Source organism: Anopheles ziemanni, chromosome 2 (assembly GCF_943734765.1).
Source record: "Anopheles ziemanni chromosome 2, idAnoZiCoDA_A2_x.2, whole genome shotgun sequence".
In the NCBI taxonomy this organism is placed as follows: domain Eukaryota; kingdom Metazoa; phylum Arthropoda; class Insecta; order Diptera; family Culicidae; genus Anopheles; species Anopheles ziemanni.
In genome coordinates, this window is record NC_080705.1 from 37,452,968 (window position 1) to 37,469,256 (window position 16,289).

General features: G+C 43.7%; 1 protein-coding gene across 1 annotated transcript; it reads right to left on the reverse strand.

Annotated features, from left to right (window-relative positions):
* Window positions 1-4,415: 4,415 nt before the first annotated feature.
* On the reverse strand, window positions 4,416-5,202 carry LOC131282867 (uncharacterized). The gene is made up of 3 exons (XM_058312411.1): window positions 5,103-5,202; window positions 4,641-5,041; window positions 4,416-4,574 (listed from the first exon to the last, which is right to left on the reverse strand). The coding sequence occupies exons 1-3, from the start codon at window positions 5,200-5,202 to the stop codon at window positions 4,416-4,418; spliced, it is 660 nt and encodes a 219-aa protein (XP_058168394.1).
* Window positions 5,203-16,289: the final 11,087 nt, after the last annotated feature.

A 16,289-nucleotide genomic window follows, 5' to 3' on the forward strand; every position in this document is an offset into this window, starting at 1 on the left:
ACTTTGTCGCGAGAACTCGAACTCTAAAGAAGAAGGAAGGGATGGTATCGATCAGGGTGGTTGGGGTAGCAAGAGGATGAGAAGGTGAGGTGAGGTGAGGAGGTGCGTTAGGATCAGAATATTCCGCTGCATCGCCATGGGACACGGGGAAGGTATGCGTAAAAGCAATAATTAGAGATAGGAAACGAATGGAAGGAGCTCTTGGAATGGCACGCGAAAAGTAATTTTCCATTTTCCACCCACCACCATCATCACCACCACCCCCACTGCTTCCAATACGTTCTCCCGGACGGTACTCATAGTGTCCATAGATCGGTGTTTTTTCGGTGGCTGAAGGAGAAACGAAGCAAACAGAGCAAGATATTAATCGATTTATTTTTCGTGGAGACAGAGAGACACATAGACTCTCTTCAGCTTAGCGATAAGGTAGAGTGATTGACCGGGACACACAAATCCTTGGCGAAGGACGGAAGGACGCGTAAGATTGTGACAAGAGGAAAAAAAGGGAGATGCAGAGAGAAGAATAGCGCAGCAAATGCAAACGGTGGCCACCGATGATGTATAGGGAGGGAACTAAACATAGGCTGACGTAGAAATATGCAATAAATTAGGGAACTCTGCGGGAGCAACTCTACGATCGCGCAATACAGTCGTGATCATAATCTTCTCGATGTATAGTTTCCAGCCTAACTCTTTTGTAAGCGAAAAGCATGAGCATCCGGGATTCCGCTTCAAACCCTGTGACGCATGGTTGCACATACTTCCACGCCTACTACACACTGCATGTCTCAGGCCCGTCTGTTTTCTAACCTATACTGGATAGTTCCTCGTAAAAGCTCAAACATATTTTCTCGAAAACATTTCCCATAACAACCTTCACGTTGACCAATGACGCAAACGCTGGCTGAACTTTTCGAAAACTGCTTTCTACGACGAACTGTCCTACAGTTTTGTGCGCGGTTAGCTCTTCTAGTTTTCTCGTCTAAAACATCCTCCTTCTTGTCGCGTAATCCTTCTTGGTCCACGCGGTATCGTATTCTGAGCCCTGACGCGCAACCACCACCTTCGTAGGCACCCACTCACTCTTTAGCCTCCTCCCACACCTCCCACACCTCCCTCCCTCATCGGACGGAAGGCAAGCGGCGGAAAAGGAGAAGAGTATCGATAAAACTGTGTTCTGTTTTTTATAAGCTTTTTTTTTAAACGACAAAACAAAAAAATTGTAAAATAGTTTTTTTTAGTAAAAAAAGATGATAAACGCTATTGTGAAACGCAGACGAACGAAATGCTGACCGGGGGCGGGAGAGGGAAAATGATGTTGATGATAAGGATCATGCTGACGATGATGCTGATGATGACGATGATGATGATCAAGAAGATGCTGATGATACTGAGATGAGGTTAAGCAAACAATGTGTGTAAGTGTGAGTGTGCATGTGTGTGTTTGCGAGTGATTGTGGGCATGTGAGGATCGAACGGAAGTGATCGTATGATCGGTTCGGAGTGAACGAGCAGAAGAATGAAGTCGACCGGAAGCAGAACGAGCGATGGATGAATGAATGTGGATCGGCAAGATTACTTTTTCGAGTAAAATTGCGATTGGGATGATCGTGCTAGGCAAAGGCAACGAATAGGCAGAATAGGTCCTTCCACAGCCACCCACACACATAGCTGTGGATACAAAAGTATATATAATATAGAGCAAAATGTGAGGAAGAGTAAGGGAGTGAGTTTAGAGAAAAAAAAAAACAGAAATAAACAAACACAAGTGAGACAGCAGTAACAGAAGAATATTTGAAGAAAAACAATATAAGAGCGCGCCCTTCCGTTAGTGTGTGCATTTATCGAGTGAATGACTCCCGATGATGATAATGATGATGATGATGATTCCTCTTGTTTAATAAATCTACTGGACTGACAATGTGAGAAAAGTGATCTAACCCTTACTTGTTGGGTAGTATGCCCTTGGCAGAGAAAGAAATTGTATGTTCGGTAGTCCTTTTGGGTAATTGTAGAATGAACCTCCTTTTCCATTTCTGCTGTTGTTTTTCGCCTTGTTTACTCCGATTTCCCACTGCTTTTAATTTTATTATTGAATGGTACATTTACAGGTAACGAATAATATTTGCAGTTGTTTTTTTTTTTGTTGTATCATATACTATTTTATTTAACACTAGAACTACCGGACCAGTCATTCTGACTGGTCAGGTACTTTTTCAATCACATGTATTTCTTAAGGCTGAACAATTCTACCAAACGTTAATGCATAACTTTCACACATCCAATGGAATGTTAATTTTTATGTATTCAAAAATAAAATTTTCTTTTTAATAATGAAACCCAAAAAACCGCGGTAGTTCTAGTGTTGAAGTTTTAAAAAAATCTTATTAATTTTTTAAATAAATGTTTCAAATTGCTATAATTTTTCCGCAAAGTAATTTGTATGCAATGTATCGTACAATAAACCGAAGCAGGCCTTGCTTGCTTGCAAGCCGAGCTATGCAGTTTGTATGCAAGTTGTGCAAGGGATCAAAACACTCGAACTCGTCGCAAAACTGATCCCGTCAAAACGGAGTTTTGTGGCAAGTTCGACCAGGATCGCAGGATCGATAGATGTCCCCTGGTGTGGAAATGGACCGGGGTGATAGGCCAATCAATCAGCGTCGATCACCGGATCACTCAAATATGGCAAAGGTTAGAGAAAGAGAGAGAAGCCAACGTATTGTAGAAATAGTTTTCGGGTTACCTTCCCTCGATTCTTAGTGCCTGGTATGAAGAATCGAAATCGTCTATCGTTTTCCCCCAAAATCTCTACTCTCGAATCTTCAAAATAAAACCAATGTTTGCGCCAGCTCTGATACCAGGGTCGCAGGATTGATAGGAGATATCACCTGGCGTTCTAAATGGGCCGGGTGACAGGCCAACCAATCAACGTCAATCAACCGATCGATCTAACATGGCTTCCTAAATGATAACGAAATCTAAATCAAACTAGAAAAACCAATCACCGTCGATCAACAGATGGCTTTTAAAATGATAACGAAGTCGAAGGTCAGAAAGACAGCAACGTATTTTTGTATTCTTTCGGGATACCTTCTTGCGATTTTTGGTTCCTGGTGCGAAAAATCCAAATCGTATCGGTAGCGGAACGCTCAGCGCTAAGCGGAAGCGACTGAAACATATTTTTCTTGGGGATCTTAATTTAAAAATTTATTATCTAAATTTTTGGGCAACATTGAAGTTTGTAATAACGTGGCAATGTATTTTGTTCATCTTACTCGTTAATAAATTAAAAAAAAAACAGGATAAGAGCGGTCACACGTAGTGCAATACTCTCCGTTTTTTTTTCAAACTACACCATCCACATGATTGGAAACAATGATGTTGCGATTGATGTAGATGTCCTTCCATGTTCCTTTTAAAAGCATTCTGTATGTAAAATAATACCTTTGTTTCCCGTCCAACATGTAATATTGTAAAATAATACGTAAGAAAAAAATGTTGTACGTGTTTAAATAAATGCCAATTTTATAAAAAAAAAAATACCTTCTCTTGTTTCTTGGTTCCTGGTACGAAAAATGCAAATCGTATCAAAGTGGACCAGTCAAAACCATCAAGCGACCAAAAAATATTTTTCTTGGGAATCTTTATTTAAAAATTTATTTTGTAAATTTAGAGGGAAAATTTAAGTTTGTAAAAACGTTGTAGTATTTTTTGTTCACTTTACTCGTTAATAAATTATAAAATACACCTGTTTCATTTCATTTCAAGGCAAAAGATCCCAAACAGTGAGATCGCAGCTAATAAACAAAACAAAAAAAACATTTGAGTCTTTCCATATCGATTGTTTTAAGTACTTTTTATTCTCTTTCGATCGAAAACAAAAACTTACAAATTTAAAAACAATAATCCATCCAACATGTTCTCCGGTTCTGTTTTGACATTTTTGCGTGTGTGTATGTGTATTACGAAATACGTTCTCCTTTACGATCCTTTCGATCAGCGCAAGATATAACAATACTTAAATTTCATTTGTTTTTTTTTCTTCTTCACTTTCTCTCCTTTCCGCTTATCTTTTTGCATCCCCTCCGGCGAGGGAGGACGATGTTTGTTGAAAACAAAAACACGCACGAAACGACGATCTTATAATACAATAAATAGAAATTAAACACAGTTAATGCAGCGCAGCTCCACAGTTAAAGCTCACTCCTGCGACTTGCCTTAGCTGTTTTGTTTTGTTTTGTTTTGTTTCCCGTGCGATGTAACCTTTTTTTTCGAATCTTCCGTTCAATCGGATCGAGGGGTGAGATTGTGGATTGAGATTAGGTCAACTATCAGTGGGGTGAAAACTTGCTCGGAATCGCAAGGATTGATCGACGGGGGTGGGAAACACCCATTTCCGGTGTCGAGGTGCTCTACAGACGGATGCCCGGGTTGCGCGAGCGGACAAAGTTCAGCAGCTCGTCCGAGTCTTCGCACACGAACGGCTTCAGATGGTGGCAGGCGACGTCGTGCCACTTGAGGCCGTCGTTGTAGAAGTTGTTCAGGATCGAAAGGCACGACTCGTCGTTACCCTGGAAAGGAAAAGGTGATGGGGTTAGTCAGGTGCTTCGACGCCTTCGAATCTCTCTCCGTCATACCTGAGCGGCTTCACGGTTGTCCGGCTGGGGTTGGCCGTATCCGCCGGTGTAGCTCCAGTCGCCGGTGTTCCGCTGCGTCGTCGGTCCAATCTTAACGCCCGAACCGGACCAGAACCAGCCGTTCTCGTTCGGCGGCTGCAGATCCGGCCGGTCGCAGCCGGCAAAGTTGCACTTCCGGCCGGACGTCCAGATGTAGCGCACGTTGCCGCGGGCGATGCGCTGCTTGATGAACTCGTTCTCCTGCGGCGTCTCCATCGAGACGGCGTCCATGCAGTGCCGGCGGCAGATGTTGCGCGCGTCCAGCCAATCCACCTCGAGGCTGCGCGTCGGCGTGTGCTCCCAGCTGAAGAAGTACGAGTGGGCCACTCCCCGGGCATCGCGGTACGTCGCATGTCGGACACCTGCGTAGGAAAGAGGTCCAATGAGAAGCGGATTCGAGGATCAGTGGAATGCGTTACTTACGGTTCGCGCAGCTTCGGGGATCGGGCAGGGCAAGGCGGCGCTGGGCCAGGGCGACGGTGGCTCCGATGGCCAGCAGCGTCAGGGTCCGCAGAACAGACATGTCGGTGTCGGTGGCGCTGCAAGAAGAAAAGGAAACCACCTGTTAATACATTCCAAAGTCAAAGACCGTCCCAGAACCAAACCAGGTCTCAAAGGTCTCCAAAAACATCACACTTTGGCGCCATATTTCTCGATCGCGATCGAGTGGGAGACACATCGACAACCGTTTCCCACCAGACCTCGTTCGGCTCGATGGAGGTCACCACGGCAAACGTATTGTCCACACTGCCAAACCCATCTGTACTTCACGTGGACACAACGTGCATCCGAAACCAATCCCCTGCCCTGTTCCTTATCCAAAATCCAGCTTCCAACGCCCCACCCTCCGATCGCTACAATGTTTGATTGTTGTTTGTCATTTATTTTCCTTCTTACACAGATGAAATTGATTACGTTGGGCGTTTTGTTGGCCGATGATTGAACGATCGTTTATGATCGGAACCAAATGACAACCCTCACTGCAGCTAACCTTCACTTCGGTACGGATGTAGTGTGTGCTAGTTTTCCACCCCCGGAGGTGTATTGAATTTGGATGAACCGTGGCCACGGTTGGTTACTCCACCGCTTGGTAGCTGCTTTCTCTTCCAGTTCCGCCAAGGGAAACCCAACGAACGGCGTAGTAAACAGGCAAAGTAAACAGCACAACCTTGGCGGCAGAATGGTGGATCGATCGATTCCGGGGCCACAAGCGGCAGGGTATTCGACGCCCTCTAGATATTTCCATTACCCTACATGTTTACATGCGTACATATGTACCAAAGACCAAAGTTGAACTTGTTTGTTTTAAAAAAGCTTGTAATCGATTGTTTGCGGTATTGTCATACAATTGTTATGATTTTCAATAAAATCCAAACAAGTATTTTGCTATTCTTTCTAACCCTGACAAATATTTTATAATAATTAACTTTAACTGATCTACATGAGAAATATCCGGAGAAGAATTGAAAGAATTGCTACAGTTTGAAGCCGCTTTATTTGTTTTATAATTTCCGATCGAATTCAGTTTCCAATTATTTCTATATCAAAAATTGGATGTGATGAGTAATTCACATTTCCTTTTCCACTATTTGCATGTTGTTGTATATGTAAGTCATCATATTGACCTAAGCAATCTTAACAAGTTTAAAAAGTGTCCTAGTATCCAGTGGCGGGTTTATACTCATAGGAGCCCTTAGCGGTAAAATGAACGTCTTGATTATATACTTTTCAACAAAACCAATGTTAGCTATTACTTTTATTCTATAATCAATCAACTTTCTGGCGGACTTCTCGTAGTTTCATTTTATCAATTTTGTCTAACAATTCTTATTCAATCAATAGAGTAGATCCGCATCCGCAAGGGAAAAGAAACCATATTCTACCAAAGCACACTTTGCCTGCCATGACTATCATTTATTATAGCCAGCTGTAATTAGTTCAAAAAAGTATTTGTGTCTAATAAATAAATGCAAATTCAACATAAAAACTATAGTATTGAAAACTCATTCTTTGGGAAACTAAGTCCTGGTTTGGTCTTCGAAAATCATCGGTTTAATTGTGTATTATAAACAAATGGTATCAAAAAAACTTGTACTAAAAAGTGAGCTAAAACCGCATAGCAGTCAACGTGTTGAAGGAGAAAATCAACAATGATAAAGCACTATCAAAGTATGCCAAAATATGTTTGATCTCGCTCGCTGTCAATATCCAAAAGGGCAAAATATAAGTGACAAATAATATATTTGTTTTCTTAGGTTTTCAGCCCACTCAATCCGCTCATAGGTAGATCCACTTCTGTTTGGTGGGATTTTATCTCTTCCGCAGTTCCGGATCGATCAATCCTAGCATTAGGAAGTACATGATCAAACACCAATTGCGCAGCACAAAGGGAACGGAACGGAAGGTTGCTGCTTCCTTCTGCTGGTCGCTTTCAAGGCGAGGAAGCTAACGAAAACCCCCGCGAGCCACGGGGTGTCATTTGCGGTGGCAATTATGAATAATTGAACCCTTAACGAACCCACCGACAACGGGGTCGGCAATTTGGCTCGCGATCCCCGGCCAGCAGAGGAAGGATCGGCTATCGACAGAAGACCCGAACCGAAGCCAATCAACTCCTCCGAAAAACTGGCATCCAAGGACTCGAAAGAGGGAGGAGGGGAGGGTTCTATTAATCCGTTTGTGTTCGCGTGACCAATCAAGACATTAACTCGATCATTCATCGATCACTCACACGAGGATGGCGTGGATGGATGCCACCCCGAGGCACCGAGTCTCTCAAGAAGTCGTCGTCGGGTTCGTCGAAATGCTTGGAAATGGTGATTGTGCAACGCCAAGTCGCCAGAAGTGCGCCCATCTTGGCCACGGATCTGGTCACGCGAAGATGCACCTTCTTCTCCTTCTGCACAAGGAATGTGTTTAGGTGTGTGTGTGTGTGTGGGTTTATGAATTTTGCTAACGGTGTCTTCATTCTTTCGCCAAGGCTAGTTGCTTGGTTGGTAGTTTTACGATGCTGCTGCACCGCATATATGTCAATATATGTACGACGAAGTCGACGTCGAGGCCTCTAACCGGACCTTAGAGACTCGGGTTGCAGGAGAGGCCGGGAATGGGAACCGGGTACGGGCAGGGTACATCGTTGTGGTGCGATAATGAGCAACCGGTGATGGTGGTGGCGGTTGTGTTGCGAAAGGCTTGTCAAGCCGAGGCCACCCTTCGCCGTTTGAGTAGCGTTGAGTCTCCTCGGAGGCTATTGGAAGGCTTCCACGGAGAAGAGTAGGCCAGTAGGGCCGTCGATGACGTAATCGCCGAAGAGATGCACCCGTTGCCTCCTGCTTCTGATGGCCCACTAGAGAGGAAGGTGGAGGGCTCCATCTCTAGTGACACAGTTCTTTATTCACCTCTTGATGCGTGATGCAATTTTTCGAGCAAGAGCTCAAGTGCCTTTTTCCCGGACGCCCCGGAAACTTTCTCCCGTTTCGGGTGGTGGCAAAGAGGCATACGGTCCGAATAATAAAACCCCTTACAAAAAATAGCCCGCATGCCGTCGTCATTGTTCGGGCGAAAAGACAAATAAGGTGATCGTACATGGATGGCACGATTTTGAGCACGTCTCGAAAAAAAGAAAACATTACACGGAAAAGCGGCAACCTCACATACGTCTCCGAGCGGCATATGTCGAAGGTGTTTTCGGTACACATAATGCGGTTGGCGGGCAAGCTGCGGCTTGACACGACTTGCAGCGCATCTGTGTGAGGGGTGTCCGTGTCCGTGCCCTTTTCGGAAACGTGGTTACGAGACGCCGCAGAATTACGACAGCACACCCCCGGGGACAGGATGGATGGGATGTATTCTTGCAGCGCAGCGCCATTGACACGAGCCTTGCATACGAATGAGTGTTGCAACGGGTCGCCTCAAAGGTCAGCTAGGGGATTAGCCACCGTGCTATGAGGGTAACTGCAATAATAACCGACAACAAACTACTGTTTTCTAAAGAGACAAACAATTGCCCGAAAGTAGGTTCACATGAAGCAAATTGAAGGGAAGATATCATTGTTGCCTTTGTTTTGGACCAGTCATAAGGAGTCGTTTACTTTTGAAATTCATCAAATGTGTATGCCATTGCTTAATTTTTCTCTATTCTGAAACGATTTATGAAGCTTGATAAGCATTACTGCGGTTTTTCTGGTTAACATTAAATGTAAAGAATGGAAAAACTACCTACGTAGCAGAAATTAATAAATTAAATTTAGCCATAAGGACTCAAAATGAACAACGGATTTAAAAACCGGGGCTTGATCGTTGCGTAGCAACAAAATAGAATGGTTAATAAATGAAAAATCAAGAGAGAACAAGTTTGCAACAACATATGCACATTCTCATGAATTTCACGGCAGCATTTTATGTTTCGTAAAAGGGGAAATTTCTACAACGAGGATCATCTGTTTCCAAAGGAGTTTAGGACGAATTCATGGTAACTTGAGAAAGAGACGCAGTTAAGTCTCATTCCTAACCACATGTTAAGCTGCTTATAGACGGATACAATAATTCAATGCAATGAAATAAAATTTGACATTTCTACCAACAATGACAGTCATTGCAATATTTCAGAACAGGAATATTGCAATGACTGTCGCTTTTGGCTGAAGAGTCATATTGTATTTCATTGTATTGAAATATTGCATCCGTCTATTAGCAACTTTAGGAATGATCTATGTCAATTTCGGCCTTCGTCAACACTAAAACAAGTAATTTTTACGATTGTTTTCAGTGGATGTTCGAAAGCGGCATAAAAATCGCTTCTAAGTTTAGTCCCGAAAATTATACATAAACATAATAACTTCATCAGGAAAACACCATATATCAACCTCTGAAAATTACAAGAGTAATCCGAGCAAACAATTTTTATTCAATTCTTTTGCGTTCATCAAAAGCTCGAATTCAAAAACAGGGGATTCTTAAATTTGCCCTTAAAAAAATTAAAAATAGCTGACTGACACTTAAAAGTGTATTTAGCAATTTATAAACAATGCTCACCAAAATGTTTGGGTTAAGCAGGGTTAGTAATAAACATACTGGAAAAATCCTTCGATGTTGGAATAAAAACATTGGCATCGAAAACATTCCGAAAGTGCAAGAAGAATCATACAACGTTAAAGAACGAAGAATTATTTCTAACAAATTTTGATTTAACAACTAGTAGCCTAATTTTGAAAGTACATAGTTATCAAAAGGCTAAAAGTTAAATGAATGCTTTCTAATCACCATTTCTCATTCAGATGCCATTTCTCTTGCGCACATGTAAACACATAGAACATGAGTGAATTTGAGTGAAATTAAATTGCCACTACGAAACGAAGGGTCTGTTGGGAAAACATATAAATTAATCCATTTTATGACTCTAATATATTGATGATTATTATTTATGCTTCCCGAGTGGCACCCCCTCCCTCCCAATGATTGATGATGTTCCCTTTCCCGGCGGAAGCACTGGGAAACGGTTGCTTTGTGAATTTAAAAAAGTGTCTCCCGTTTGATCGATAATCACGAGATAATAAAATTCGTATTACGAGCGGGAAAACCCCCCCTCACACCACTCACGAACCCTCTTCGTGGTTCACCAGCGCGCATTGCAATGCGTTGGAAAAGCGGCTTGGCAAATTGCAAACCAAACATAACCTGGGTTCAGGTTCCGATTCGAGGGCCAGGGCAAGAAAAACAAGGCGGTCTCCCTTCCTTTGGCAGCCACAAAACGACCGAAGCACTTTCGTTTTGAGCCACCAAACCGACGACGACGACGACGATGAGGACGGATGCTGTCTCGGCCGGTGTAAAAGTAAAAGTTTGCTCACAATACGTTTGCGCTTTTCACATCAACGACCGGTTTCCTTTCTTTGTTGGTTGGTTGTGCCACCGCCGGAACCCGGCAACCGGTGGAGATGCACCGAATCGCGGCCCCGGAATGCGATTGATTGCAAACGGATTGGAGCTGCACTTGAGCTGGCTGAAGCCGGGCCCTGAACGGCAAGCCTCATTCAAACGGCCCCCTTTTTTCTCTTCAGCGAAGCACTTTGCAGCTCCGGTCCCGTTGGGGTCCGTCTTCGCGGAACCGGTTCACTTGTTGTTGTCCCAACGGCAGCTCGGCATCCGGCTCGGTCTAACGGTCCTTTCATCGCGCACGGGTTCGATGACATTCCCATCGGAGGGCGTCGCTTGGGGCGCCGAAGACACGAGACTCTTTCCAGAATTGCTTCCAGAATGTGGCAAGTTCGCGCGCGCTCTAACGGGGCCAGAGCTCGAAGTCCGGTTCCTCGGTGTTGAATGAGCCAAGGTGGGGTCGGTTAGGGGTTGGGAGGAAACGAACGGTGATGATGAATGGGTTGCGCCACGACCGCGAACCAAAGGAGCGCCATTGTGTGCACACTTAACGGCTAATTAAAGCCGGACCGGGCGGCACAAAGGGTTTGCCATTATTCGGAAAGATCGTCCGATTTCGACGGCCACCGTACGACGCCCGTCACAATCTCTTGCGGGAAATCTTGCGCGTATTACAAAATTGCATGTGCAACCTTTCCCTCGTCACCCTTCCGCCCCCCCCCCCCCCCCCCGGGGGTGATAAGTGCAGTGGAACCAGCCGAGCGCGTGGGATGGGAAACTTCATTCTTCTTGCACGGTTCGAACCTCCCCGAGAAAGTTTGCTACAGTTGTGCGGTTTTCCATCCAACACTTCCCATTCCCGGGCGGAAGGTCTTACCCCTTAGGACGAAGGTAACGGGGTCCGTCGGCTCCATTGCATTGGCTTCGCCGCTGGGAAGGGAAAAACGTTGTTGTAATTTCATATTCCCTGGCGCGCGATTTGTGTCCGAGTGGCGACGCGACAAACCCCATCTGGTCAGCCCCGTAAAGTCGACGCACGGCGAGGTGACACACTGCCACACTTCCTAACCGAGGGCCTCAGCGGAAGGGGGCACGCGTGGAGGGAAAGAGAAACCCCGTTAGTGGAGCGCGGCCGCGACCCAACCCAACCCGGTATGGTAATGTTGCGTCGAAAGGAAGCGTTGCGTCCGACGAAAGTGTGAAATTCTGGAACGGTGGCTTGAGGTGTCTTGAATCATTCTTAAAATATCTAAACAGTAAATTCCATTTATGAAATGTTTTGGGAAATACTTTCTCGAACGCTTTCGGTACACTTCACAAGGCTTGACTCAAGTCGTTTTTCTCGTAAAACATTGCTTGAAAACAGAGCAGGACTAGTGTTGTGCCTTATAAATCTTTAGGCGAAATTCATTCATATGATTCTTTTACCTAAGATTCATTCACATTGATTCATGACGCTTTTGGGATTCAAATCTTAAAATATTGCTGAATCTTTCTAAAGCTTAACGAATCTTTACGAATCTTTGATGAATCTTTCACGAAGCTTAATTATTGTTTCTTAGGCGTTAATTTGGCGGCTAGTGTTAGTTTCTCTTCCCAGTTTTTGGCTTTACTTTCCTGACCTTTACCCATTAATGAATCTTTGGGAATTATGAATCTGTCGGATTCATGAACCTCGAAAACTGAGCAAAGAGTTATTCAGAATCTAAATTACACAACTCTAGTCAGCCAGTACAAGCCTCTAACACAATAATCAATCTCTACTGAATCTACTTTACTAATAAGAATAATTACAATATAACTTTAATCAGAACACGTTAAAAGCTTATTTTAATGACATCATTTGATAGCCAACACAAGTTTTCAAAAAGGAAATTCCGTGTTTCTAAGCAACAAAAAAGCGTAGTAATTTGGTTTACGTTGTTTGCTAAAAGAAATTATTTTGATTTGAGAGACCAAAACTTATTATAAATCTGCATAAATCCATTTCCGCTTCTAGAAACATGAATCACTCTATTTTTTCTAAGCTAGAATAACAAAACACAAGTACCAAAAAACAAAATACAAACTAGGAGAACAAACTTAGTACTAAAGTTCACATTTTCAATCAAAAGTATAGTCGAAGACATTTTAACGTCAATGTTAGAAGATATTTACAATGTTAAAAACCGGAAACAAATAAAATGCTTGGTTTGACTGCCAAAAGAGATGTGAATAATACACATTGTTGAGTAAAAACCAATAGCAAGCGTTTTAGGTCGAGCAAAAATGAATTAGGTCAATTTATACTTTTGCGTTACTCGATACATTATATTCTGTCCTTACGTTTAAATTTGTTATAACATTGGCTTTGCGTAAACAGCGAATTTTGTATAACATCGCTGTATAATATGCTTAAAAAATGCTAACAAATGCAAAAACCAACCGTTGTGTCATTTGACTCTTGGAAAAGAGACTTAAGTGACAATAAGTCAGCCCATCGTATCCACACTTTCTAATGTCTTGTAAATGCAATTTCTCATGGCGAAACGGTTGATGGGAATTTTAATTCACTTTGTAAATGCTCCAAATGAAACGATAACTCCAGGCAGTTTGGAATATGTTAAGGTCCGATTTGTTTCTCCATCCATCCACGCAGACCCCCCGCGGGGAAGTTTCGGTTGCGTCACCACGGTGTTCTGGTCGGCCGGATGGTGATGGATGATCGAATCTGGCAGCGAAGCACAGATCGCAAGTGGCGATTGACGGAAAACGTCATCAGCTTTCCCCCGTTACCGAACGGGGACGGCGACCCTACGCCCGTTGGTGATCAATTGTTTGCGCTCGTTTCGAGTGTTACTCAAGCGCTTGTTGCGGGAAACGGATTCCGGCCCGGACGCGATTGGGAGCTGGCCGCGGGCGGGACATGCTTTCGCCGCGTTCGAAAAAGCGATTTCAATTAGTAAGTGTTTGTTCCCCGAATTGTTTTCCCCGCCGAGGCGATCCGCGTAATGGTCTCCGGACGGCCAACCCTGTCCCCATCGTTGTTTGACTGTTTAAATTAGTCCGGCACACCGTACCGGATCGAACCCGCCGTCGGGTTTCGCTTATGATGGGTCCGCCGATTATTTGCCTCCTCGAGTTGGTCGAATCCATCCGGCTCGAAGAGCGCAGACGCACGCAGATCCGCCACCAGCTGGACCTCGGAACCGTTCGTTCCGGTTCTCTGTCCAGTGAAGGCGCGCGTTTCACTTTTGGAAAGGAACGCGCGAATCACGGCCATCAATTGGATCGACCTGGCCGCCCTGAATGTGTGCAGCAAGGGCTGCAGGGCTGCCACGGAAAGCCGAAACGGGTTTTGTCACTTTCTTTCTGCGCCATTTTGCTGCCACCAAAGCGCACACGCCATCCTGCAGCCCGGCCACGGTGTGTCCCTTATGGCGTTCAACCCTAAAGCCGGTGATGCTTTTTCCATCACCTTCACCAACCCGGCGTCTGTATGTGTTGACGTACTTTTTTTCCCCACAGCTTTCGTTCCCGATGCTGTTCCGAGACGAAAATTCGAAACGATCCTCGGCGGATTCCATTGAGTTCCCTGTGTTTAACTTGTTATCCCTCCGGCAGGTTAAGCAAGGGAACCGGAGTGGGGAATGTGTAGATGTGGAAATTCCTTCGTACCATCATTCACTCCATTCAGGATCACCATTATGGCCTTGTACGGTACATAGTGGAGGCCTTTCTATGTGGTTTCTTTCACCCTCACCTCAGACCGAGAGACCTCCACGAAGGGTTCGTCGCTTGTCGCCGGTCGCAAATCTTTTGTATTAGGTCTTGCCCCTCCAGGGTTTTTCCTCGGGGCGTTTTACGACGCTCGCGGATGGCGTTGACGCGCCCATCGCATCAAACCGATCGAAGGATCACCAGAAGGTGCGTGTCTGCGATGAAGGAATCGCAAAGCAATTGGTACACGCTACGTCTGGACGGCGTGGATCCGTGATCCGCCGTGGAGTTAATTATGATTTCCTCTCTCCGGTGTCCACCGGCGCACCGGCCGGCCCGGACCGGAAAGTATTTTCACCCCAAAACTCAACCGTTCACACACACACACACGCAAACACTTGCCGGGCCGACCCCGGGATCGCTTTCATTTTCAACGCCGAAATGGGAGCTCGCCCGCGCATGTGCCCGCGATTGAAGGGAGTAAAAGTGATTGAGCGTTCGTGTTGTCTGCGCTGGTTTGTAGTTATGCTTTTTTATGTTTTTGTTTTCTTTTATGTTTAATTTTCCTCTCTCAATTTGTTACTGCACGGCGCGTATGCAAGCGGGGAGGAAAGTGTTTAGCGATCGTTTGCCTTTATTTCGTCCGGAATTGTCCGGTCCGGGGTTGGTTTTGTAATGCTTATGCTGTACGTCGGGTTGCGGTTCAGGTTTTGCGTGTCAATTACAATTATTCGAGCCCCATAAACGACGCTCAAGGGAGGAATTTTAATTCGATATTTTATAGGATTTGGGCTTACTTAACTTTCCGTTTGCAAAAACAGGTTGAACGGAAACATATAAAAAGATTACACTGGTGCTCTCTCTTTTTTAAGCCAGCAGGAACCTAAAAAATAGACTACGAGTAATTTTACATTTGTAAAATACAATAGTGATAGAGAAAAGATAGAAATGTGTCCAAAATATCAACCTCTATCTCTTTTTTTAATTATAATTAACAGAATCATAAAACCAAACCACGGGCCATATTACTGAAGTTTTTCTTGTCAAAAATGGCTGGAAAGAGACGTATTGAAAAGTTTATCCAATTTATTAGCCTCTACCTATTTTTTTTTAAATAAAAAAATCATAAAACTAGACCACAAGTCATCTTAGAAAAATGTTTCTTTGTTTAACAAAAGTTATAGAGAGGTGTAGTTTAAAATTTATCCAATTTATCAGGGTTTAATTTTTTTAAAATAATAATAGAATCATTAGACCAGCTCACATGTCATCTAACTTAATTTTACCTTCGCCAAAAAAGATGGGACAGTGATGTATTGAAAATGTTATCAAATGAAACGATCTTCATCTTTTTCTACTAAAAACTAAATTTTTCTACTATAAAAAACAGGTAAAAACAGAAATTTTGCTTAACTTTTTGTTTGCAAAAACGGATTGAACATATTAAAAACATATTTATGGTGCTCTCTCTTTTTTAAAACCAACAAAAAATAGATCACGAGTCATCTTACTTAACTTTTTCTTTGTAAAATAAAGGATGGATAGCGAAGATGCTGGAAATGTATCCAATTTATCAGCCAGCACCTATTTTTAATAATAAAAGAATCATGAAACCAGACCACAAGTCATCTTACTTAATTTTAACTTTGTCATAAAAAGATGGGACAGGAATGTAATTAAAATGTTATCAAATTTATCGATCTTCACCTTTTTCTAATAAAAAACAGTACCATAAAACCAGACCACGAGTCTGCTTTATCCAACTTCGACCGTTATGTTACCACAGTGAACCGCGCATAACTTTGATAACCCGCACAATAAATTCAAATGCTCTCCCCTTTGTCAATATTGTTCAATTTTAATCCACAGGATAATGTCCAATCAACTTCCATCTTTACGAAGGGGCCAACTTTCACTCGGGACTCGGGAATCGCGCAACCTGACCTATCCTCACACCGCGTCATTTTGCAGCTTGCATGCGAAGCGCATCAGATAAAGCTGACTAATGATGCACCCGAGATGATGCGCGAAGATGCT